This window comes from Hemitrygon akajei, chromosome 18 (genome assembly GCF_048418815.1).
Source record: "Hemitrygon akajei chromosome 18, sHemAka1.3, whole genome shotgun sequence".
NCBI classification, from domain to species: Eukaryota; Metazoa; Chordata; class Chondrichthyes; order Myliobatiformes; family Dasyatidae; genus Hemitrygon; species Hemitrygon akajei.
In genome coordinates this window covers 41,327,755-41,353,513 of record NC_133141.1, presented here as the reverse complement: position 1 = coordinate 41,353,513, position 25,759 = coordinate 41,327,755, and the positions used below count along the sequence as shown (strand labels likewise).

General features: G+C 40.0%; 1 protein-coding gene across 4 annotated transcripts in view; it reads left to right on the top strand.

The window, feature by feature from the left end:
• The window catches only part of kat2a (K(lysine) acetyltransferase 2A), a 57,806-nt gene extending 33,420 nt beyond the window's left edge, over positions 1–24,386 (top strand). For all 4 annotated transcript variants that reach the window (XM_073071479.1, XM_073071480.1, XM_073071482.1 and 1 more), the window contains 8 exons: positions 4,969–5,095; positions 9,719–9,829; positions 9,947–10,090; positions 11,342–11,456; positions 17,146–17,182; positions 19,849–19,912; positions 20,764–20,848; positions 23,216–24,386. In XM_073071479.1, the coding sequence (XP_072927580.1) occupies positions 4,969–5,095; positions 9,719–9,829; positions 9,947–10,090; positions 11,342–11,456; positions 17,146–17,182; positions 19,849–19,912; positions 20,764–20,848; positions 23,216–23,409 (877 nt within the window). In that variant the 3' untranslated portion in view covers positions 23,410–24,386. The remainder of the gene's footprint in view (positions 1–4,968; positions 5,096–9,718; positions 9,830–9,946; positions 10,091–11,341; positions 11,457–17,145; positions 17,183–19,848; positions 19,913–20,763; positions 20,849–23,215) is intronic.
• Positions 24,387–25,759: the final 1,373 nt, after the last annotated feature.

The following is a 25,759-nucleotide window of genomic DNA, read 5'->3' as shown; positions in this document are numbered from 1 at the left end:
GAAGGGCTAAGATGACCTTTACCATCCTCTCCTTTTGTCCTCCTCTTTTTCTTCCTTGAGGGAGGGTAACCACACAGATGCTGATTTAAAGGGTAACTCGCTTTAGGGAAGTCTTTGGAGAATCACTAATAGTACCCACAGAACCCAAGGGACGAGTGCAAAGCACTCACAGTCTGGGGCCATGGCCATGTGGTCACTGCCTCTATCTTAGACAGATCAGTAACTACTCCATCGTGACTATGTGCCCAACATAGCTGACAGCAGTCTTGCAGAGCAGGCACTTGTCCAGGGAAAATTTTAACCCTTCAGCTTTCAGGCAGCCCAGCACCTTCAGTAGCCTCATTTCAAGTTCTTCCAAGGTGGACCCGAACACTATGAGATCATCCAGGTACATCAACACCGCCAGCAAGTTCATATCCATGACATCTATTTTCTCCATGACATGCTAGAAAGTTGCTGGGGCTCTTGATATGCCCTGGGGAAACTTTCAAACTGGAAGAATTCCAGTGGACATATGAATAGTGTCATCTCTTTGCTTCACTCATGGGGATCTGATAATACCCATTCCTCAAGTTCACTCAGGCAGGCCAGCGCATCCTCTATTCTCGGGACTGTACACTGGTCAGGGACTGTACGCCTGTTCAGAGTCTGATAGTCCACACACATCGGTACCTTCCCACTCTTCTTCCTGGCCACCACTACTGGAGACATGTAGGGGCTTCTGGACTCCTTCAGCTTCCACAGATGTTGCTAAACATCTTCCACCTCTGCAGGTGCCAGTTGCCGTGACCTTTCTCTGAACGGGGTGGCCTCTGTCATCCAGATGGTGTGGCAAGTGTTCTTGGAACAATCTGCATCAAACTCACCAGTAGAAAAGATATCTTCCAGCTTCAACATCTTCTCTATGAACCTCCTCTTCCAACCTTCAGGTACCAGGGTGTCCCCAAAGTTGAATGACTCGGCAGTCAACTTTCACTTTTTCGGAGAGAGTTTATCCCAGCTTTGTCTCACAGGGACACTAGGCATTACTGTCACCGGAAAGAGATGCGCCATTGGCATCCCCCACCTGAGGGTGATCTCCCACTCCTTAGTGTTTCTGACAAGCACTGTTATCCTGTTCACATGCCCAACCAAGGGCTTCTGCAGTTCGGGTCTCACCGGTACCCCAGCAGGTAACCGTGACTCCTATTTGTAGTCTTCTGGAGCATCCAGCAAGATGCCCTCTGCATCAGGCATTCTGGGAAATTTGGGGTTTCCCATCACTCTAACTACTTCCCCAGGCTGTAACACAGCTGGTTTGTACTAGGTATATCACTCAGTCCCTCGTTTATGCTCATCATCCAGCCAGTGCAGACACGCACTTCCTCAAAAGCAGCTTGGAACACAGAGTGAATGGACAATGCTTTCAGAAAGTTCTCTCCAACTTTCTTCTTGCAGGCTCCCACTAGCCTCCTCACAATAGGAGTATTTGTCCCCACAAGAATTGAAGCTTCGTGCTTCTTGAGCAGGTCCGGACAAACCAAGGACCTCAGCTACTCCCACATCTGCCTCTGAAAACTCCAGCTTCAATGACAAGTAACCATCATATGTATAGTCGTCCATACTAAGACCCCAGATCTCTAGCGCACTGAGTGGCTTCAATGGTAAATACGTCAAATACCAGTTGTAAAACGAATGGTACACCAGAGTAACCTAAGAGCCTGTGTCAAATATGGCTCTGGCATAAATACCCTCAATCCGTAGCGATACACTGGAGCTTGGCCCCAGTAAGCCTTCAGGAATAGAGATTTTTTCCCTTAGAGTGTTCTTGATACATAGTTGGGAATGTGTTCCTCCCTGAGATGCCAGGCTGTTCCCTCACTGGGTTTCTTCGAAGTTTCCCGATGTCTCTCTCCGCTAAGGTACCCGGGAGCTCACTCTGAAGGCTTTCCTGGTCTTCACACTCCTGCCTGAAGTGTCCCTCTTCTCCGCAGTTATAGCAGACAATACTGGTCGCTCCCCTTCTCGCGGGACCCCGTTCATGAGCAGCCCTCTGCTTAGTCCATCCCATCAGGGGGTCCGACTTCCAGTTGGCTTTGTCTTGCGATGTGGCCGCACCCACCGATAACAAATGGGACATCTCAGTTCTAAATTCTGCCATGAGCACCTTAACAATCCCGGGTTGGGCTATCAGGAGTCACTTCAGCAAAGGGGACTACTACCGAGGACTGTACCCTGCTGACAGAGGCCTCCTGCACCTCCATCGCACTCTCTCTCTTTCTCTCTTACTTCTCTGATCAGCTTGACAAACGAAGGAGACACTCGGAGACCCCAAGCGATCATATCCTGTGACTGCACCTTTCGCCACTTGATCCTTTCTTAACTGGTTCACCTCAGCCATTTGAGTGGCTCCCCCATGCCGCAAGCAATTCAGTTGCCTCTCTAGCTGAAAAATATAGGTGGAAGGTTTCTCCTCCTCCTCCTGAAACATGTTCTGAAACCCTGTCATAAGCTCCATTGGGTTTCCTGTCACGCCAAAAACATTTTCTAGCATTTGCATGTAGTCCACGGAAGTAACAAAAGGATTCTGTGCCTTTAAGGATCTCATACATCAGCAACTGGCCCTCTCAAACTCTCTACCAGTTGCTGTCTTTTCATGTCAGCAGAGCACTGCCACTCATCCAGCATCTGAGAGGTCTGCTCTGTCCAAGTCTCATTCTCCTCTTCCCCAAAGGGGGTGAACGTTCTCCTGAGAACATCCTCAGCCTATGATAACTGGGACTTTGCACCTGGGCACTTTGCTGTTTATTTGCCAGGGAGGTAAGGGCCGATACCAACTCAGAATGCTCGCCCCTCGCTGGGCAACTCATTAGACCTTTCACATCAGACCACTCCTTCCCCTTGCTCCACAGAAATGAGAACAACTTGTCTTTAAAGTCTCTGCCCCCAGCTATGGGAAACTCAGCTTCTGATTCAGCACTCTCGTCTACACTCCTCTCCACTGTATGGACAGCCCATGATCCCTCCTCTCCTGGGGCCCCAATAGTACCAGGTAGTTTCACTGCTGGTTACGTCAGTGCTAGTCTGAACTAAAACAAGGTCTTTGTCTGCCATTTTGTCAAACCTCCGTTCCATGATCATAACTGTTCCTAATGTTTTAATGGTACTTAAAGTCCTAATCAACAATTCACCAAAGATGCAAATGTGTACCCACTCAATACACATGATTCATTACCGGTAACCCCGTGGATTTGCACCACCACTCAACCCTGCAGCATCCATAACCACGTATCTTAAGCACTTTATCTAACAATAGTTTAACACAGGTTTAAGCACACAACCCACCGGATCAATGCTCAGGGCAATCACACAGCATCCAACGAAATTGATCCGGGACAATGTCCCCACAATGAAACCTCCCTGGTTTCCTTGGCTGTGTAAGCCTAAGGAATACACACTCCAGTCCCACCAAACTTGTGAGATTGATTCAGCTCTTCCACCTCAAACCCCAGTTTGTGTGGATGCTGTGTAATTTGCTACCCTGTTACAACTCAGTGCCAAGAAATAACAGACAGCACACTGCATACAATTAAAGGAATTATATTTATAATTTTTATCTAAAGGGTTAGTAAAGAAAAGAAAGAAAAAAAAACAAAAAGGGCCCATTATAATTAAACAGTCAAACGTGCACAAGTTGGAGCTCAACTCTTCCCAAAACTAATTTAAAAATTAAAAATGAAATTGAGACTGTAAAGGTATTCATCCTCTTTGTAATTACTCTGCTAACTTTTCTCAGGTGCAATATACAGTATTACCTTACCAACTCACCCAACCTGGTGATGTAGAAAATTGTAGGATCACCTGTTTCAATGAATTCACAAGAATACCCCCTCTCTCTGTAAGGTCCAACAATATGGTAGATTTTCAACAGACCAAATCAAAATGAAAAGAGAGCATTCAAAATAAGTCAGGGAAATGATAATAGAAAACACAAATCTGGGGAAGGGTACAAGGCCATCTCAAAGGCACTGAAAATACCTTGGAACTCAGTGCAATCCATTGTTGAAAAAATGTGAAAGCATAGCCACTCTGCCTAAGTCAGGCCACCCCTCTAAACTTATTTGCTGGAGAAGAATGGCACATGTAAGAGAGGCTACTGTTCATGGCTCCACAATCTCCAAGGCCTCGCACAAACAGTGTATTTATGGAAGAGTGGCAAGGAAGAAGCTCTGGCTTAAAAAGAAGCATACCCTTGTTCATAATGACTTTTCAAAGTGTCACTTCGAAGATGCTGTAAAGATATGGAAGAAGATCTTATGGTTGGACGAGACTAAAGTGGAACTTTTTGGCCTCAACACTGAGCGGTACATGTGATGTAAATCTAATACTGTGCCTCAGCCAGGTAACTCTATCCCTACTGTAAATCATGGTGGTGGTAGCATCATGCCTTCGGTATGCTTTTCAGTAGCAGGGAATGGAAATCTGTTCAGTATTGATGGGAAGATGAATGCTGCTAAATTTGTAGAGATCCTGGATAAAAACCTGTTAGCCTCTGCCAGAAAACTTAAACTGGGGAGGAAGTTTGTCTTTCAGCAGGACAACGACCCAAAGCCCACTGCCAGAGTAACCATGGAGTGGCTTCAAATTAAGAAAATTGATGTCTTTGAGTCCCAGTCAGAGTTCTGACCTTCACAAGATTGAGCATCTCTGGCAAGACCTCAAGATTGCTATCCACCAAAATTCCCCAACTAACCTGCACAGCTTGAGCAATTTTTCAAGGAGGAATGGGCAAATCTTGCTCCATCATGCTGTGCAAAGCTAATAGAGACTTATCCAAAAAGACTACTAGCTGTAGTAGCTGCGAGAGGTGGTTCAACTAAGTACCGAGCAAAGGGGAATGAACACTTTTCAAAGGCACTATAGTTTCATGTGTTTTAAGACTTTCCAAACTCTGTTCAGATTATGTCACAAAATCATACTTTATTGCAGAAAGCATAAGACACTGGCCCTCATTAAGGATGGTCGAGTTATTGGAGGGATATGCTTCAGAATGTTTCCCACTCAAGGATTCACTGAAATCGTCTTTTGTGCTGTCACTTCCAATGAGCAGGTGAAGGTAAGAGATAATTCCCTGGAGAGTGTATCTGCAAATTCTAATGAATGCAGAACTCAGCAGTGTTGCTGTTATGAACATGTACAGAGATGAAACTTAAAGGTTAAAGTCAGGACTTGACATAGAATTTGTTTGTCAACCTTATGTTATTTTAAATCTAGGCAGACTTGCAATTCTTTATGATGCACTTTTTCTCCCATTTATAGTCAGTAGAAAAATATGTAAAACTTGTTTTAAGGGTTTCAGCCTTCTAAACTTAATTGTTGCCCTTTGCTAATCTGTTTATAATTAAAATAACCTCCTTGAGGTATGTTGTTAACTAAAGTAGTGGAGTAAAGAGCTTTCTCTGGTAGGGAACTTGCTTCACAAAGTTGCAGCCTAGGGAAGTTGTTGGATATCGTGGGGGAATGAGAGAGATAAATGAGCTCTAATTTCAAGGGTAGTTGTATAGTGATTGGAATGGTATGGTGTTTATTGGTTAGCTTGTCGGACCCGAAGGAAATGCTCTGATGTATCCTGGTCAATAAGCAGTGCTGTAGAGGCACCCATTCTTGCTGTCAGGAGTTGGGCATCCTCTGGTTTGGAAACACAGTCAAAATGAGTCAAATATAGTGGCGCTAGAAAGTTTGTGTACCCTGTAGAATTTTCTCTATTTCTTTATAAATATGACCTAAAATGTGATCAGATCTTCACGCAAGTCCTAAAGCTGGATAAAGAGAACCCAATTAAATAAGTAACACAAAAAACATGATACTTGTTCATTTATTTATTTAAAAAATGATCCAATTTTGTATGTATTTGTTGGAAAATGTATGTGAACCTTCAGGGTAATGCCTTCTACAAAAAGCTATTTGGACTCAGGCGTTCCAATCATTGAGATGAGATTGGAGGTGTGGGTTGTAGAGATGCCGTCCTATAAAAAAGGAGACACAAAGTCAGGTTATTGACAGAGCCTGTTCTTCTCAAGAAAGATCTGTATATGTACACCATGCCTCGATTAAAGCAACTTTCAGAGGACTTTAGAAGAATTGTGGAGATGCATGAAGCTGGAAAAGGCTACAAAAGCATTTCTAAAGACGTGAGTGTTCATCAGTCCACAGTAAAGAAATTGTATGCAAATGGAGGAAACTCAGTGCTATTGCTACTCTCCCTGGGAGTGGGCACCAAGAACACAACATGCAATGCTGAAGGAGGTGAAAAAGAACCCAAGGGTAATCTCAAAAGACCTGCGGAAATCTCTAGCACTTGCTAAAGTCTCTGTTTGTGTATCTACTATAAGAAAAACAAGAATGGTGTTCGTGGAAGGACAACACGGAGGAAGCTACTTTTCTCAAAAAAAGCATTGCAGCACATCTCAAGTTTTCAAAAGACTACCTGGATGTTCTACAGCGCTTCTGGGACAATTTTCTGTGGACAGATGAGACAAAAGTTGAACTCTTTGGCTGAAATGCACATTGCTATGTTTGGAGGAAAAGGGGCACTGCACACCAACAGCAAAACCTCATCACAACTGTGAAGCATGGTGGAAGGAGCATCATGGTTTGGGGCTTCTTTGCTACCTCAGGGCCTGGACAGCTTGCAATCGTTGAGGGAGCAATGAATTCAAAATTCTATCTAGATTTTTTACAGGAGAAGGTCAGGGTAGCAGTCCATCACCTGAAGCTTAACAAAAGTTGAATAATGCAACATAACAATGATCTGAAAGACATGAATAAATCAACAACAGAATGGTTTAAAAAGAAGAAAATTTGTGTTTTGGAATGATCAAGTCAAAGTCCTGACCTTAATCCTATAGAAATGTTGTGGAAGGACCTGAAGCAAGCAGTTTTTTTATAAAGGAAGAATGGCCTAAAATTCCTCCTCCAAGCCGATGTGCAGGACTGATCAACAGTTACCGGAGACGTTTAGTTGAACTTACTGCTGTGCAAGGGGGTCACACTAGTTACTGAAAGCAAAGGTTCACATACTTTTTCCAATAAATACATGCAATATTGGATCACTTATCTCAATAAATAAATGAGCAAGTATAATGTTTTTTGTGTTATTTATTTAATTGGATTCTCTTTATCTAGTTTTAAGATTTGCATGAAGATCTGATCACATTTTAAGTCATATTTATGCAGAAATAGAGAAAATTCTCCAGGGTTCACAAACTTTCTAGCACCACTGTGGATGGATTTTCAAAATGCAGGCAGACAGCGTTATAGTATCTTTCACTTTCTGCAAGGGAATCAGCCTTCCACCTCATCCTCTCTCTGTTGTAACTGGAAGTGGTCAAGTTTAAGTGAATTTATTCTTTTGCATTTTTCCCTCTGACACAAACCCAGACCTAGGTTTGTATTTTTGGGACCTGGTTCTTTACCATCTCAAGTCAGAACTGTACACTCTAAATTTTTATAAAACCTTTGACTGGCTCATGTTGCCTTCAAACTGGATATCCTGTAGTTTAGTTCTCTTTGAAGTCTTTCCCAATTGATAGTCATTGCAGCATTATATAGACGTTGTTTTAGAGTTAGTGTTTTAAATTTATTCCTTTCCTATTCCCATTTGTGGCAGGGTCAAGAACTAGGGGATTGACGGTAAGTGACAAAAGAACAAAGAGTACATGAGAAGCACACACAAAATGCTGAAGGTACGCAGCAGATCAGGCAGCATCTATGGAGGGGAATAAACAGTCAATGTTTCAGGTCAGGACCCCTCATCAGGACAGGAAAGAAGGGGGGCTGAAGCCCAAATAAGGTGGAGGGAGTGGAAGGAGTACAAGCTGGCAGGTGATAGATGAAACCAGGATAGGGGAATGTGGGGGGGGGGGGGGGGAATGAAATAGGAAGCTAGGAGGTGATAGGTGGAAGATTTAAAGGGTTGAAGAAGGAATCTGATAGGAGATGACAGTGAACAATGGGAGAAAGGGAAGGAGGAGGGATGCCACAGGGAGGTGATGCTAAGGTGAGGACGAGAAGTGATGGAGGGGAACCAGAAGAGGGAATGAAAAAAGAGAGAAGGGGAATGAGAAAACATTACCATAAGATAGAGAAATTGATGTTTATGCTGTCAGTAATATGAGGTGACCCTTCCAAACTGAGTGTGGCCCATTGTAGTGGCAGTGGAGGCCACAGGCTGACATGTCAGAATGGGATTCGGAGGTTGAATTGAAATGGGAGGCCACCAGGAAACTCCCACCTTCTGTGGCAGATGGAATAAAGTTACTCAATGAAGTAGTCCCCCAATCTACTTTGGATCTCACCAATATAGAGGAGGCTACACTGGGAGTACTGGATACAGCAGATAACCTCGACGGACTCAGGTCAAGTGTTACGTCACCTGTACCCAAAAGTTAAAATAAAAGATAAAATAGTGCAAACGAGGAATAGTAAGGTAGTGTTCTTGGACTGTTTGGAAGTCTGATGGCAAAGGGGAAAAAGCTGTTTGTAAAATGTTGAGTGTGAGTCTTCAGGCTCCTGTATCTCCTCCCTGATGGTAGTAATGGAAAGGCAGCATGTCATGGATGGTGATGGTCCTTAACGATAGGCATCATCTTCTTGAGGCACTGCCTTTTGAAGATGTGCTAGATTGTGAAGGTGGCTTGTCCCCGTGATGGAGCTGGTTGAGTCCACAACCCTCTGCAGACTCTTTGAATCGTGTGCATTGAAGCCTCCATACCAGGCAGTGATGTCAGAAGGCTCTTCATGGTACATCTGTAGAAATTTGCAAAAGCCTTTGGTGACATACCAAAGACTCTTCCCACAACACAATTCCTAACCAAAATCAAAAACTGCTACTTGATAATGATTCATCAATATTTAGATGGATTTTGGTGGTTCTATGTCTCTACTGCAATTTGAGTAGGACTGCTCTTGTGCGATTTCACCTAATGTTCTCCACTAATAATTGAAAATGCATCGCTGGACTGTTACCTTTGGAGTACTCCTCCTTCATGTCCCCTTATCTCCTTACTACAGCTTCTTGACAATGCATCCAAATATATGTTGGTGATACCAAGCTCGCTCTCGTTCTCCCTTCAGCATCATGCTCAATGCTCTCCCTCCACCATTTCCTCACCCACCTCGACCCCCTCCCCATGTGCCAAACTGGTCATGGTGCAAATGCTATTGGTCATTGGTAGTAGCCCTCACTCAGTGGTTAGGGTGCATCCCCTTGAGCCTAACATCTCTGAGTGTTGGACTGCTTTTTTTTCTCCAGTCCTGCTGAAGGTTCTCGGCCCGAAATGTCAGTTGTACTCTTTTCCATAGATGGTGCCTGGCCTACTGAGTTCCTCCAGTATTTTGTGTGTGCCACATGTTTTAATAGTTCATATTCCCAATGTGCTACATTCTCTTTCCCTCTTAAAGCTCTTCTTAGTTTGCCTCTTTGATCAGCGTTTTGCTTATCTGTCTTCCCTATGGATTTTATTGGTTTCATCTATGGTCTTACCATTACAAAGAGTTCTTTTGAATGATTTCCTTAATTGTAACAGTTTGACCTTGAATCTGTTCCTTGTACCAAACAGTAGTTTAAACTCTTCTATCACATTTACCTTGAGTATTTTCTTTGAATGTTATGCTCCTATAATGAAGCACCAATAAATGCACAGGATATTATAAAATATCAAATATTATTTCACTCCAGGGTTATGGGACTCATCTGATGAATCATCTGAAAGAATACCACATTAAGCACAATATTTTACACTTCCTGACCTATGCAGATGAGTATGCTATTGGCTACTTCAAAAAACAGGTAATGCTCTTTGGCTCATTTACAGAATAAAGAAAGAAATGTAATTAAAGACCAAATACAAGGATCGTAAAAATAAATGACTAATTCCTTTTTGTGCTTTATCCTCTCTCGTATCAGGGTTTCTCAAAGGATATAAAAGTTCCTAAAAGCCGTTATGTTGGGTACATCAAGGATTATGAGGGAGCAACATTGATGGAATGTGAACTTAATCCCAGAATCCCCTACACAGAGCTATCACATATAATCAAGAAGCAGAAAGAGGTATAGTAATCAAATTCTAAAACTTTGTTTAGGTAGAAGAGTCATTTCAATATTTTAAACCTAAATGCACAGGTATACAAGATAATCTAAGGACTAAGGAGTTAAGGCCAAAAGGACCTAATTCCAGGTTTAAATTTCTATTATTTTAACCACTAGTAGAGTGAAAAAGGCACACAGTGTGGAAACAAGGCTTTTGGCTAACTACGTCTGTGCTGAGCAGTGGGTACCCATCCATGCTAATCCCATCTTCTCACTTTTATCATACTATATATACTTATCTCCATATGTATTCTTATCTGTTATTTAAATAGTAAATTCATACGTCAGCTTTTAATCAAAAACCCACGTGTTGCAACATGATAATGACCAAATAATGAAGAAGAAACAGAAAATGTTCGATGTACTCAGCATGTCAGTGGGAAGTGAAACATGGTTAATATCTTGGGTTGAGACCTTTCATTTCAACTGAGAAGGAGAGGATAGAAGGTCGTTGAATTTCAGGGATGGTAAAGGAGGGTGAAGAGTGTCTAATGAGATAAAACGAGATAAACTGTAAACCAGGTTGTCTATCAATGAGAGAATTGGAGATCGAGAACTTAGACAAAGAAAAACGGAGTTAAAGAATGTAGGAGTTGTAAGATGCAGAGAAAAATGATGTGCTCGACAGGTTGGGTGGTGCGGGAGCATAGCTGAGCCAATATACCTGACCCATTAGGCCCAGATAATCTGATTTAGTAATACTGATTGGGTGACTTGAAGATTAAAAATTAGCTAGGACATTGGGAAATTTTCCTGTTCTTCTTTAATATGAAGCCTTTGGTTCTTCTATATCTTCCTGAGAAAGTAGATATGTTTTTAATGCTTAATGTCTCATCAGGCACCAATAATACTCTGTCAGTACTATGTGGAATGTAGGCAGTGAATTCTGTGCTCAAGTTGGAGTGGGACTTGAACCCATGTGCTTTCTTCTCAGGTGAAAGTACTTTTAGTTGAGCCATGAAAGTGATCATGTCAACATACACTGATTAAGACAGTAGCTCCTGACTAATACCGTACAGACTATTTAAAAATGAATTGTGTTCCTGTCAAGTGATAGTTCCATAGCAACAAGATACTATACACACTGGGCAATCACTGAATGTGGAAGACATTTATGGTTTTAGCAAAATGAATAAGTTGTTCAAAAATGAACTAGTACGAGATATCTAATATTTATTCTATTGAAGTAATCCATTTTTACTTCATTTTCAGATCATAAAGAAGCTGATTGAGCGAAAGCAGGCACAAATCCGGAAGGTTTACCCAGGCCTCACCTGCTTCAAGGAAGGAGTTCGGCAGATACCCATAGAGAGTATACCTGGAATTCGTAAGTGTTTCATTTCTGAAGAGTGAATACAGAATGCTTAGAAATGCTGAAGGTCATTGAACATGATAATGTAATAGCTATAGTAAATAATACACTGGAAATATGTAGTAGATACAATGTTAGAATGTTTGTTCCATTTATATTTATCCAGTTGGAATGTTTTAAAATCAAGAATATAGAGAATTGCACTAGGAATAAGCCATCTGATGCTTGGGGAATGCTCTGCTAGTCATCAAGATCATCTTATCTCTTCAGCATCATTTTTCCACGTGGTCCATATGCCTTCATATCAACTTTTGTTTTGATTGAACTCAGTAACCGAGTCTCTACTTCCTTCCAGGGAAAGAGTTCCAAAAATTCTTCACCTTGAGTAAAATTTCTACTTGTATGTCACCAAGTACAAACATTTTCCATGTTTTGTAGTATTCTGGCTGTTTTGCTAAAAAGAAATGGAAACTGGAGATGGAAATTAAAATGTAGGAGTGACACTGCTAATTTGAATTACATTTATGCACTCCTGTGTGTGATGGGTTTCTGGCTGCTTCTGACAAAGAGTTTAGGTTCTTAATGCCATCGCAAGTATTGCTGCAGTTAGAGCTGTGTGTGCAAGGGGAATGAAGAGGATATTGAACTTTTTATATTTAAAAAAACTCACTTTCCTTTCCTCCATCTACCTGGTAATCTCTTGTCTGTGATGGAACTTGAAGGTGACTTAACTCTTTCTGGAGTTTGGTGTCAGGCATAAGAATAATGTGGCCTGTTGGCCAGAGCCAACTAATCTCCAGGTTTTATTAGGGTGTTGGTGCTTGGGGATGTTGGCGTCCAAGAGAATGTTGACATTTGGTTTACTTATCCTCTCAGTGGCTTTGGAAAATAATGTGGTGATATCACTAATACTACAGTACTTTGTGTAATTCATGTTTCAGGTCTATGCGAAAGGTAGGGAAGCACTGCTGTCTGGTAGACTGTGTGTGCCAGTAATATTAAAGCCTTTGAGAGTTGGCTCCTGAGTTATAGAAGCAGTTCACAAACTTTAGGGTCTAGTTGTGGATCACTGTCAGGGTGTAATATCGTTTAGTGAGGCTGGTTAGTAAAAAGCCATCTTTTCCTGTGGATTCTAAATGCAAGGCCTGATTTGAGTTATGCTCCTATGAAGGAATGCAAGTGGACTTGAAACTTGTGTCATCTACTACTGTAAAACAATGACTGAAATTGGACTGATCTGAATTTGAAATAGGTGCAACGTAGGCTAAAATTTTTCCCTGGTCCTGTAGAGGAGTAGATGGAAAATGGCGATGAATTTCTCAGGTGCACAGATTTGAGAAAGATATTTAACTAATTGTTCTTCTTCAATGTTAGAATGAATCAAAATTGTTTGAGGTCCAAAGAAGACCTTTATGCTAGCTGATGCTGTTTTCCCATCTTGCTTAAAGATGGACAGAATGAGCACCATGATTCAGGCTGCAGCTCTGTGGCAGCATGGAAGCGGCAATTGATAAGCACAATAATGATGAGTTTCCTTGCAGAAGACAGATCAGAGAACCCTTTGTTGTGTTACTACAATCAGATTTGTATCCTTTCTTGGATGATCAGCATTAGGGTAACTGAGATAACCAGGCATGTCCTGCTCATTTGTGGACACCAGGTTGTGGACTTGTGTCTGAAGTACTCTTTATCAAAACTGAATCAAGGATACTGTCAGCTTCTTAACCCTTGCTGTTTCTTATTTTACCATATGACCAGGGGTGGTGCTGAGCCTGGCTGAATATTTTAGTGTCACGTGGGCACGTAAAGGGTGCTCACGTCAAGAATGAAGGCATGGTTGAAGAGGTGCTCATTCTTATTCATTGTCTCGGTGTCCTTGATTAATTTGTTTAAATTCTTGGCTCACACTAAAGTGCATCCTGACAGTGCATTATCAGCAAGTTGCTGAGGACCTCCTGTGCTCCCTCCATCTTTGCTAGTTGCAGGTTTCTGTTGATGTTGGCCTTCAGATTCTTTGTTTTCACTTGAGGAATGATGGAGTTTCTAATCCAAAAAAACTTGTGTTTTTATTAAATCTTGGATCTCATGGTCATGCCAAATCCCTTCAGTGGAGAGTTAAAGTTAAAGTCTGTCCAGAGCTTTATAGGCTCATCAGGCCGGTGCTTATGCCAGTTTCCGTGGCGTGAAGCGACTGAGAGTACGAGACCTGAGAGTATACGCCTACCAACTTTTATTGCTGAATAAGTTTTGAACTTGTGATACTTCAGGTTCAACTTATGTGCAGTTGTTCCTCTTTATTTAACACTATTATTATAGTTTAAATAGATAATTAAAAGTTGTGAATTTTGCACCAACTGATGCTATTCAGATTATTTAATGTGGTGGCTGGTCAGCCAGTCTGATCATGTCACAATTGCTAGGGTTTTGGATCTCCATTGAATTGAGATGTGACAACAGGAGACAGGGAAATTTTTCATCACAGTTCACTATATATTTGTAGCAGCTTTCTTTGAGGTCTGCAGCATGCTTCAACCTCTGGAAGCTTTGGGCTATTTAAGTTCAAAATGTGTAGTTATAAAATTTTTAAAAGTGAAACAAAGGAAGACTACATAGGATCAAATGAGGGGCAGGAATTGGCCGTTGGCCATATACACCCCAGACAATGACGGGTAAAGCCCTCCCCACTATTGTGCACATCTACACAAAACTGTTGCAGGAAAGCAGCATCCATCATCAGTGCCCCCCCCCCCCCACTCCCTTCACCCCCACCCATTTCATGCTCTCTTGCTGCTGCTATCAGGAAAAACTTACAGGAGCCTCAGGACTCATACCACCAGGTTCAGGAACCATTATCAGGATCATAAATCAAAAGGGGTAACCACTCAACTTCACTTGCCCCATCACAGAAATGTTCCCACAACCCATGGACTCACTTTCAAGAACTCTTCAACTAACGTTCTCAATATTTATTTATTGCTTATTTATTATCATTATTTCCTTTTGTTTGTATTTGCACAGTTGCCTTTTTCACACTAGATGAACACTCAAGTTAGTCTTTCATTGATTCTGTTATGGTTATTATTCTATAGATTTATTGATATAGCCTGCAAGAAAATGAATCACAAGGTTGTATGTGGTGACACCTATGTACTTTAATAATAAATTTACTTTGAACTTTGAGCTCCTTCTACCTCCTTAAATATATCTGGTAACTTAGCTTCTATGATTAAAAAATTGCACATGTTGACCACTGAGCAAAAGTCAAACTTGTGTAGGACTTGTACGATGAATGGTAGGACAGAAGGATGTATAATGGAACAGAGGGACTGAGGAGTGCAAGTGCATAGTTCATTGGAAGTGGTGTCACATGTTCTCAGAGTGGTGAAAATGGTGTTTAGCATGCTGACCATCAGTCAGGGTACTGATTATAGGAGTTGGGACTCGATATTGCAGTTGATTTAAGTTACTGGTGAGGCCACACTTGGAGTACTGTGGAGTTTTGGTTGCTCTGTTATAGGAAAGATGTGGTTAAGCTGGAAAGCATGCAGAAAACATTTACAGGGATGTTGCCAGGACTAAAAGGCCTGAGTTATAAGGTGCGGTTAGCCAGGTTAGGTCTTTATTCCTGTTTCATTCCCTTGTTGGCTGTAGTTTAGGGGTGTTGGGGAAGCACCATAAAAACAAGTCCACCCTCAGTGTTGTATGTTATTTGTGATGTGAAAAGGACAAGGCAGGCACAGGCGGTCCTATTTACAATATATTTAAAGAAGTAATCCAGGGCAACCAAATCCAAGGAAGTGTTCCAAATCCAAAATCCACAATACAAAAACATAGGCCAGAACACAAAGACTACAGGTTTGTTAATATGGAAACTAGTGCGATTCCTTAACAGTCGATTCTCCCCAGCAGCACTCTCTCTTCTCCCTGGTTCCTGGATGCCAGCATCTTTAAATTGTGCTCTACAAATCCCGATTGGAGCAGTCCTGACAAGAATGCAGGTCCAACAGATTGACAGCGGCTTGGCATAACTAAAACAAGGAAAGCTGGGTGAAGAGAGAGAACAGAAAATAAAAGCACGAGCATGCAGTAACAATTCCTTAGTAGGAGAATGAGGGGTGACTTAATAGAAACATTTATAATTATGAAAGGCATAATGTGTATGATAACATTCTTTCCCCCAGGGTAGGCAGTCCAAAACTAATGTCCATAGATTTAGCGTGAGGAGGGAAAGATTTAAAACAGACATGAGGGGCAACCTTGTCATGCAGAAGGATGTGAGTATATGCGGTGAGCTGCCATAAGAAGTCATGTACAGGTACAATAGTATCACTTAAAAAGCACTTGGATAGGTACATGGGCAGGCAGGGCTTGGAGGGATAAAGTTTTCTGTGCCTCCTGCCCAATGTTATTTGCAAGAAGATGGCATAGCCCAGATGGTGAGGATCTTTGATGATAGGTGTCTTCTTGAGATAATTTAGTGGTGCCTATGATGTATTGGGCCAAGTCCACGCACTCTACAGTTTCTAATGCTTCTGTGCCAGACCACGATGCATCCAGTCAGGATACTTTCAACAACATTTACTCTCCGCTGTTTGTGGCACATTGTAAGTGAGGTTGTACCCACATTTTGAGAGATTCAGGAGGGGATTGAACTGGCTGTGTGATTGGATTTAATAAATTGTCTTTTATCGTGTTGAGCGTTAAAAGAATAGTTTCAAAGCTAGTCCTCAGAAGGAATGTTATAACTACTTGTACTGGTGCCCAATATCTAAAATTATTTTAGCTGCCTTACAACATATTCATTTCAAATGAATGATTCAAAATTCCTGTTGTAAAATAATGTGTGACAGTATACCATGAGCATCACGTTCTGATGAAGGATCACTAACCTGTGATGACTTCTCTCCACAAATGTCCCCTGACTTGCTGAATATTTCTATATTTTCTGTTTTTATTTTGGATTTTTGCTTTCCTTGCCATGAGCATTAGTGTACATTGTCTAAATTTTACCTTTTAATCCTACTTTCTATTAAGTAAGCTGCCAATATGTGCTCCATGTAATATTAAGGTGATCTCTCATACCCAAGGAAGTGAAGTAAAGTTTTGAATTTTCATACTATATTTTTCATTGATGCAAATCTGTAGTTGAATTTCTGCTGTAGCCCATCCACTTTGAGGTTCAACATGTTGTGCATTCAGAGGTGTTCTTCTGCATATATGTGGTTATTTGAGTTACTGTTGCCTTCCTGTCAGCTTGAATAATCTGGCCATTCTCCTTTGACCTCTCTCATTAACAAGGCAGTTTCGCCCACAGAACTGCTGCTCACCGAATGTTTTTTGTTTTTCGCACTCTAAACTCTAGAGAATCTTGTGTGTGAAAATCCCAGGAGATCAGCAGTTTCTGAGATACTGTCTGGCACCAACAATCATTCCACAAAGTCACTTAGATCATATTTCTTCCCTATTCTGAAGTTTGGTCTGAACTACAACTGAGCCTCTTGGCCATGTCTCTCTATGCCTTTATGTCAGGAGTTCCCAAACTGGTTAATGGTAAGGCATTGTGGCATAATAAAAGGTTGCTGCCACACGAATGGCTGATTAGATATTAACAAGCAAGTGCACAAATGTACCTAATAAGGTGGCTACTAAGTGGATAGTGATAAGGAAAAGAATTCTCTTTTAATTTGTTCTTTCCCTTTAACAGAGGAAACTGGATGGAAACCTAGTGGCAAGGATAAAGGGTAAGAACAATTGGTCAGTGCTTTTTGTTTCCATATAAGTTATGCAGAAATGCTGGCATGTTGAAGTTAGGGGAAAATGCAAAGTATTTCAAAATTTGAATCTTAAGAAAATAATGACTGGATGAGAGCCATAGCAAAAAAATTGCCATAACTAAATTGGTAAATTGGTTTATTGTCACATGTACCAAGGTGCAGTGAAAAGCTTGTGTGCCATCCATACAGATCATTTAATTACAACAGTGAATTGAGGTAGTACAAGGGAAAACAAGAACAGCATGTAAAATTAAAGTGTGATAGTTACAGAGAAAATGCAGTGCTGGCAGACAATAAGGTATGATAATTGTGTTAATGGTGCTCTCATAATGTTAGTTAGTAAATTCACTCAACATTAAAAGAATAGAGATGTACATTCAAGTCAACATGGTGTGTGATTTGGAGGTAATTCTGTCCACAGTATTGTTGCTCTTATCTTCTTGACTATTGCTGACACTTGATTCAGTTCAGAGGTATTTATTTTGAAGTTCATGGGAGGATGATGGTGCTCCAGCTGTGGCAGCCACAGTACACTGATGATAAGTAGAATCACAGACACGATTTGTGATTTTGTGTTTTTAAACTCTATCTAGGTGACTATAGAGAATTCCATCACATTCTTCACTTGAGTTTTATAGATAGTTGAGTGCTGCTGTTGTTTTTACAACCATAATGTTGAATTTGGTTGTCTGAATTTAGTTTTGGGCTCAGAATATGTTGATGTTTGGTGGGATGAAAATAATGTTGTAGTTCAAAGAGATGGCTTGCTTTTTCTTAGGAATGATCATTACCAAGCATTTGATAGTGGTAATTGATGTCAGTCAGTATTTCTGTGTGACATCCAGACCTTGTTATAATGGTGCTTCTTTATTGCCAGTGTTGAGAATAGAGGGTGGGGGTTAGTGCATTGAATACTCCTGTTTCTATTGGAGGAGCATTCATTAATAAGTATTGGATTTATGAAGTTTTATCAATAACCTTGCACCCAATGTCAATAAGACCAAGAAATTGGTTGTGGACTTCAGGAAGTCAAGAGAGCACACAACAGTCCTCATCAAGAGATCAGAAATAGAAAGAGTGAGCAGTTTCAAGTTCCTGGGTGTCATCGTCTTTGAAGGTCTATCCTGGATGCAACATATTGATGCAATTACAAAGGAGGCAGGACAGCAGCTATATTTTGTTGGGAATTTGAGGAGACTTGGTATGTCACCAAATACTCTAGCAAATTTCTATCGATATACCATGGAGAGCATTCTAACTGGTTGCATCACTGCCTGGTATGGAGCAGCCACTGCACAAGTTTGGACAAAGCTGCAGAAAATTGTAAACTCAGGCAGCTCTATGATGGGCACTAGCTTCCTCAGCATCAAGGACACCTTCAAAAGGCGATGCCTCAAAAATACGGTATCCATCATTAAGGATCTCTACCACCCAGGTCATGCCCTCTTCTCATTGCTACAATTAAGGATGAGGTACAGGAGCCTGAAGTCACACATTCAGCATTTCAGAAGCAGCTTCTTCCTCTCCGCCATCAGATTTTTGAATGCACAATGAATCCAGAAACACTATCTGACCTCTTCCCCTCTCTTTTTGCACTACTTATTTAATTTAGTCTTTATATTTACTTATTGGAATTCATAGCTTTTATTATGTATTGCAACCTGTTGCTAACACAAAACAACAACTGTGTTGACGTATGCCAATGATAATAAACCTGTTTCTGATATCTATTTCGAAGTGCTTATAAACTAATCATAATATCTTTAAGTATTTGTTTTTAAGTTTGAATAATTACCAGTTTTTTTCTAATGAGTTTAAGAAACCTAGTTAAGAGGGAGCTATATTTGTAGCTATCATTATATTAATTCCAACTCATTATAAATCTACTTTCTGTGCCCACAGCCCCAATTACTTTTTAGTTTTTTTCCCCAGAGACATCATGTGCATTATTTTCAATGGAACCAACTTTCCAAGGCAAAGTTAATTCACAGACATTAATGAATCTTGACAGAAAGAGCCTCATTCACCCTATTTCCCTGTACACTTTCAATACATTTTCTCACATATGCCTATCAATTCCCCTTTAATTCTTTTTATTATAAACCTGACTTGTAGGAGACAATTAACCTACAAGCATATCCTTGGGATGTAGAATGAATATGCTTAATGTTCTTAAATGAAGAGCTGGATCCTAAAGAATTACTATTAACAGGTTGTTTTCTGCTCTCTAAAGTACTTGAATTAAGTTTATTGACTTTTGAATTAGGAACCATACAAATGTATTGCTTTCCTTTGTGAAATGAAGTTTATTCTGCTTTTGTGCTCATTTAGTATCCTAAGTATATGATCTATGTATTATTGCAGTGACGTTTTATGAAGTCAGCTGTAAAAAAAAAGTTATTTGTTCAGTCAACCAGCATTTTAAAGTTGACTAAATAAATTAATACTGAATATATATGGCAAACAAACATGTTTTTCATTCTTTACACCAACATATTTAATAGAGATGATATTTCATGCTTGAATCAAGATCCTGCCAGTCAGTCAATTATATATCTTTCTGTTAACAACTGTGGAAATTCAATCTATGATAATATATATTCTGATCAATTTCTACTGTGTTTGTATTCCAGAAAAGAATTGAAGGATCCAGATCAGCTGCACAATTCTTTGAAAAATCTACTGGCACAAATAAAGGTTTTGAGAACAGTATTCTAAGGATGTCCTTCCAACATAGTTAAAAAATATTCTTATGTAAATGCAGTGGCACTAGGTTGATTTCTAGCCTTCTGATGTTGAATGGTCATTTTTTTGCTAAAAGATTTAAATCATACAGCTTGATTTGAAATTGAGTGAACTTTGGCAGCACAGCAGTGCAGCTGTGTCTCAGCCAGAGACTCGGGCTCAATTCTAACCTTGGCCGCTGTTTGCATGGAGTTTACACATTGTTGCTCTGATTATGTAGGCTTCCTCTGGGTGCTCTGGTTTCCTCCCACTTTCCAAAGATGTGTGGGTTGGTAGGTTTGTTGGCCACTAAGTTGCCCCTAGTGTGTAGGTGAGAGGTAGCGCTCGGGGTTGGCTATTGAGAATGTGGAGAGAATTAAATAGGGCTTAATGTAAGTGGTTGTTTGATCTTAGACATGGATTGATGGGCCCGTTTCTGTGTTGTACCTCTCTGTGTCTTTAAAGTTCGTGTTTTGAAGTCATTGTTAAAGTTTCACTACCCTTTTGGGTCTTCATATAACACATTTGGGTTGAGATGGTAAATAGGTATCATCTTCAGAAACAACCTGTACTGTTCTGCTTTCAGAATCTTTTAGTGGATGCACTAGACAAAGCTTGCCCTGATTTTATTTCCCACCGGCAAGTACCAGCTTCTAGGGGCACCCTTCAATAACCACCGTGCTGTGGTTGTGAACTTGCAATATAGGGGTTTACAAAGTCACATCCACCTGCTTCATGGAATTGAATCAAGGCGTAGCTTATTACTTAGACTGCCTGTAGTTTATTTTCATATCAACTGTCCTGTGTACTTCAACTTTTTTCAGAGCCATCCTAGTGCCTGGCCTTTCATGGAACCAGTGAAGAAGTCTGAAGCTCCAGATTACTATGAAATTATTCGCTTTCCAATTGGTATGTTTCAGTAACTGCATGTACTTAGTTTTGCTCATTCAGCTTTAAGATAGTAAAGGAGATTGAAAATATTTAGATAATTAACTCAGTGTACAGTGCTATTTACTTTTTAATTAACTATTTGATCAGATTAATGTTTGAGCAAAAGTGCCATTAGTTTCTGTTGTTAGTTCATCAACATTTGAAATGGATTCTCATATAACCCAGCTGAGCAAAACTGATTTATTAATGAGAGGCTCAAAAATAGTAATTATATGAGCTTACCAACATTTTGTATTTTGCATCAGTTAATTGAATTTGAATGTGGATATATTGTAATGGACACAATATATTTTGATTAGTCTCATTCATTGCTTTTATAAAAGAATTTTACTTGGATTTCATTTTCATGCAGTTACTATTGTGGGTTTATAATCACATTCTCTATTCTTTACTAAGCCAGGCTAACAGTTTCTAAAAATTGTTCATTTTGGCCTTTTACAGTACTGTGCAAAAGTATTAGGCACATATATATAGCTAGGGTGCCCAAACCTTTTCCACAGTACTATATTTGTCAACATGGAGCACAGTGAATTTGAAATCTGGCAGAAACAAAGCATGTTGGGAACAGCAAGGGTGGAGCACCGCACGGCGAGGGTGTGGGCCAGGTGGGAGAGGAGAGTGCCAGGAGCGGGGTACAGCACGTGGGGTGGGTGTTGCAAGTGCAGTCACATCCAGCCCTGAGGCTCCAGGCAAGGTCACTTGATTCCAAGCATTTGGTTTATTGATCATTACAGAATGTGTCTCTTTTGCTTTCTGCTCCCTCCCCTCCCCCTTCCCCTTTTCCCAACCATGATTCCCCTCTCCCTGGCCCTTTCCCATTCTCAGTTTGCAATAAAGACCCATATCAGAATCAGGTTTATCATCACTCACGTGTGTCATGAAATTTGTGGGTTTTTTTGTGGCATCAGTACAGTGCAATAGATAAAATGACAATGGTACTGTGCAAAAGTCTTAGGACCCTAGCTAGATATACAAACTCCATTTCCAGAAAAGTTGAGATATTTTCCAAAATGCAATAAAAACAAAAATCTGTGATATGTTAATCCATGTGAACCTTTATTTAACTGACAAAAGTACAAAGAAAACATTTTCAATAGTTTTACTGACCAACTTAATTGTATTTTGTATTCATTACAGAATGTGTCTCTTTTGCTTTCTGCTCCCTCCCCTCCCCCTTCCCCTTTTCCCAACCATGATTCCCCTCTCCCTGGCCCTTTCCCACTCTCAGTTTGCAATAGGCCACGACCTATCCTTGCTTGCAAAGACCGAGCCTTTGATGGACGCTACTTTTATACCCAGTAATGATACCTCACCTGCTACCCCAGCTCATCTCAGATGGACCGAAAGACTGTGGAACCGTGTGTTGTGGTCAGATGAGTCAGCTAGTTTTTGGAAAAAAACAGGCTAATTGGTAGCAGGTGAGGTATCATGACTGGGTATAAAAGTAGCGTCCATCAAAGGCTCGGTCTTTGCAAGCAAGGATAGGTCGTGGCTCACCCCTTTGTGCCAAAATTCGTGAGAGAATTGTTAGTTAGTTCAAAAGGAACATTTCCCAATGCAAGATTGCAGAGAATTTAGGTCCTTCAACATCTACAGTACATAATATTGTGAAAAGATTCAGAGAATTCAGAGACATCTCAGTGTGTAAAGGGCAAGGTCGGAAACCACTGTTGAATGCGAGTGATCTTCGAACCCTCAGGCAGCACTGCCTAAGAAACCGTCATGCTACTGTGACAATTATAGCCACCTGGGCCCAAGCCTACCAATTAGCCTGCTTAATGTGGAGTCTTCCAAACCGGTGTTACTTGAATATTCTGTGCACGTTTCAATCTTATTTTAACTCTGTCCCAACTTTTGTTGAGTGTGTTGCAGCCATCAAATTCTAAATTTGTGTATATTTACAAAATACAATTAAGCTGGTCAGTAAAACTATTGAAAATCTTTTCTTTGTACTTTTGTCAGTTAAATAAAGGTTCACATGGATTAACATATCACAGATTTTTGTTTGTATTGCGTTTTGGAAAATATCCCAACTTTTCTGGAAATGGGGTTTGTATGTACCTTAGACTTTTACAAAGTACTCTATAGGTTAATGAGTATGTTCATTAATATTGCAAACTGCCACCTTGTTTAAGGTGCAGACCTTATGAGGAGGATCACAGAGTGACAGTGGCATAAAAGATTGACAGTCAGCCTGTCAAGTCTGTGCCATGATCATAAAATCCATTATTTACCATTGTTTGATTTTCTTCTTTTGAAATAAATTGAAAAGAAGTTCCTTCTATGTGCTAAAAGATCCTGTTTTTTTTTTTATTTTTGCCTTAGACTTGAAGAGTATGAGTGACCGTTTGAAGAATCGTTACTATGTTTCCAAGAAGTTATTTATTGCAGATGTTCAACGCATCATCACAAACTGCCGTGAATATAATCCCCCTGAAAGTGAATACTGCAAATGTGCCAATATGCTGGAGAAATTTTTTTACTTCAAGATCAAAGAAATGGGACTCTTGGATAAGTGAAGATATTTGTGAATGAGATGGACAAAAGTTCAGGCGTTCAAATCTTACAGACTGTGAAGTCAGTTAAATAAACTAATCTGTAACTCAGTCTGTTCAGTAAATGGGATTACTGAAATTTGTTTGAATGCCGTGGTAATTGCATGGGCTGGCCATTGGTACCCACAATGCGTTGTTTTCTTTACAAAGGTCCAGAGTGTTTAACTGTTCAAGTTTCCATCTCACTGCATGCAGTTTCTACTGTCAATGTACACAAGTAATTGAGACATTAAATGCTCTGCCTGGATATCGAATGATTCACAAAGATGATGTGCATTACAGAAACAATCACCAGGTTGCAATTGTGGCTTATTTAAATCAATAAGGGAACTTGAAAAAAACAGATTCTTTCACCAAAATGCATACCACAGTGAGCTTCCCACTTTTCACTCTGTGGAGTCTGTGACTTCAGCATTGCCTGTCAATAAACAATGACAGCATGGTGCAAAGATGCCTGACTACTTTGCTTTTGTAATTTTTTTAAACCAAGTTGCATTTTGTACGTTTGCTGTAACATTTTGCTCATGTAAATAAAAACAGGAAATTCACTCAGAAATGTAATCTTAATTTCTCACTTAAGAAAAATAGCTCTGCGGACAAAAGTAAATGCAGGGCACATGGAAGTTTTGAGGGTTCAGTGCACATTTTGTTTCACTCTCACTGGTCTGTTAATCATGCAGTTTGCTTTTATATAATAGATAACATTGTAAATGTACTTGCACAAATGATCACTTTGATAAGTCATTAACAATGAATTTGCAATGAACATGAATTGAAAATTTATAAATGAGAAAGGTAGTTGCAGGGAACTGCTTTGGTGTTTTAATTTTCTCTTTTACAATCAGTGTCTCATTGTCATTAATACCGATTTAAATGATAAACTGATTTTGGTGGAGATTTTTTGATAAATTGTAAAATAAAACCAAATGAACAACTTAAAAGGGTCAGACTAATTATTTAATGTTGAAGAATGGAAACTTCTTTAATGTTTACTAATTAAGTTAATGGTTTTCATTACAATGAGAGTTTTGTTTTCTGAACCTGCTGCAATGAGTAGGAAGCTTTGGTCTAATACAGTCTATTCTCATTGTTGAACTTCAGAATCTGAATTTGTTGTTTTGCAGCAGCAATACAATGCAACATAATACTATAAATCACAATGAGATATTTAATTTTTATAAGCATTTCTCATTGTAATTTATAAGTCGTGCAAAAGGAAGGGAAAATAGTGAGGCAGTGTTCATAAGTTAGTTCACTCATTGTTCAGAAATCTGATGGCTTGAACATTTTTTTTGTCATGGCTTCTTATAGGAGCAGATGTAAAGTTTGATCATTGTCTACCTTCTTTCTGTTGGCACTTCAGGCAGCACGTGATTGTGAACTTTTCAGCCCTGATGCTGGATATCCTCTTTATTGAGGATAAGGATGTCCCTCAAGCAGGAGAACCTGTTTGAAGGAAAATCCTGCTCTCCATCTCCCTCTGGTGCTCCCCTCCCCCTTTCTTTCTCCCTGGGCCTCCCGTCCCATGATCCTTTCCCTTCTCTAGCTGTGTATCCCTTTTGCCAATCAACTTTCCAGCTCTTAGCTTCATTCCTCCCCCTCCTGTCTTCTCCTATCATTTCAGATCTCCTCCTCACCCTCCCACTTTCAAATCTACTATCTTTTCTTTCAGTTAGTCCTGACGAAGGGTCTCGGCCCGAAACGTCGACTGCACTTCTTCCTATAGATGCTGCCTGGTTCTGACTATAAGAGGTTGAAAATTATCCACACACATTATGTACATAATGCGTTCCACCAGCACTTTGTACATAAGGTGTGTGGATAATTTTCAACCTCTTAGAGACAGAACCAAAAAAAGATTAAACCAGTGGCTTCAAAGGGACTTATCTTTGAAAGGCCAGGTTTTGCTTTGTAAAGCAGAAGGTCTTTCCAGGGTTTTATATATATATCTCTCCCCTTATACATTGATAAAAAATCTGTAAATTGATAGACACCATGTTGTTTAATTTTTTAATGGAAAAACAAAGTTCATTATATAAAAAAATCTGCTGTCATGAACGGGGGGGGTCTAAATTTTCTTGATTTTGACAGTCTTAAAAATACTTTTTAAATTAATTGGATTAAACAATTTTTATGTAATCCTACTTCTATATGGAATTGTATTCCTTCTTTTGTCTTTTCCCAGGTTAGTGGATGTAATTACAAAATAGACAAAATTCCTCTCGGTTTATCTCAGTTTCATAAACAGATGTTTTTATCTTGGTCTTTGATTTACAAACACAATTTTTCTCCTCAGTTATTTTATCTGGAATAT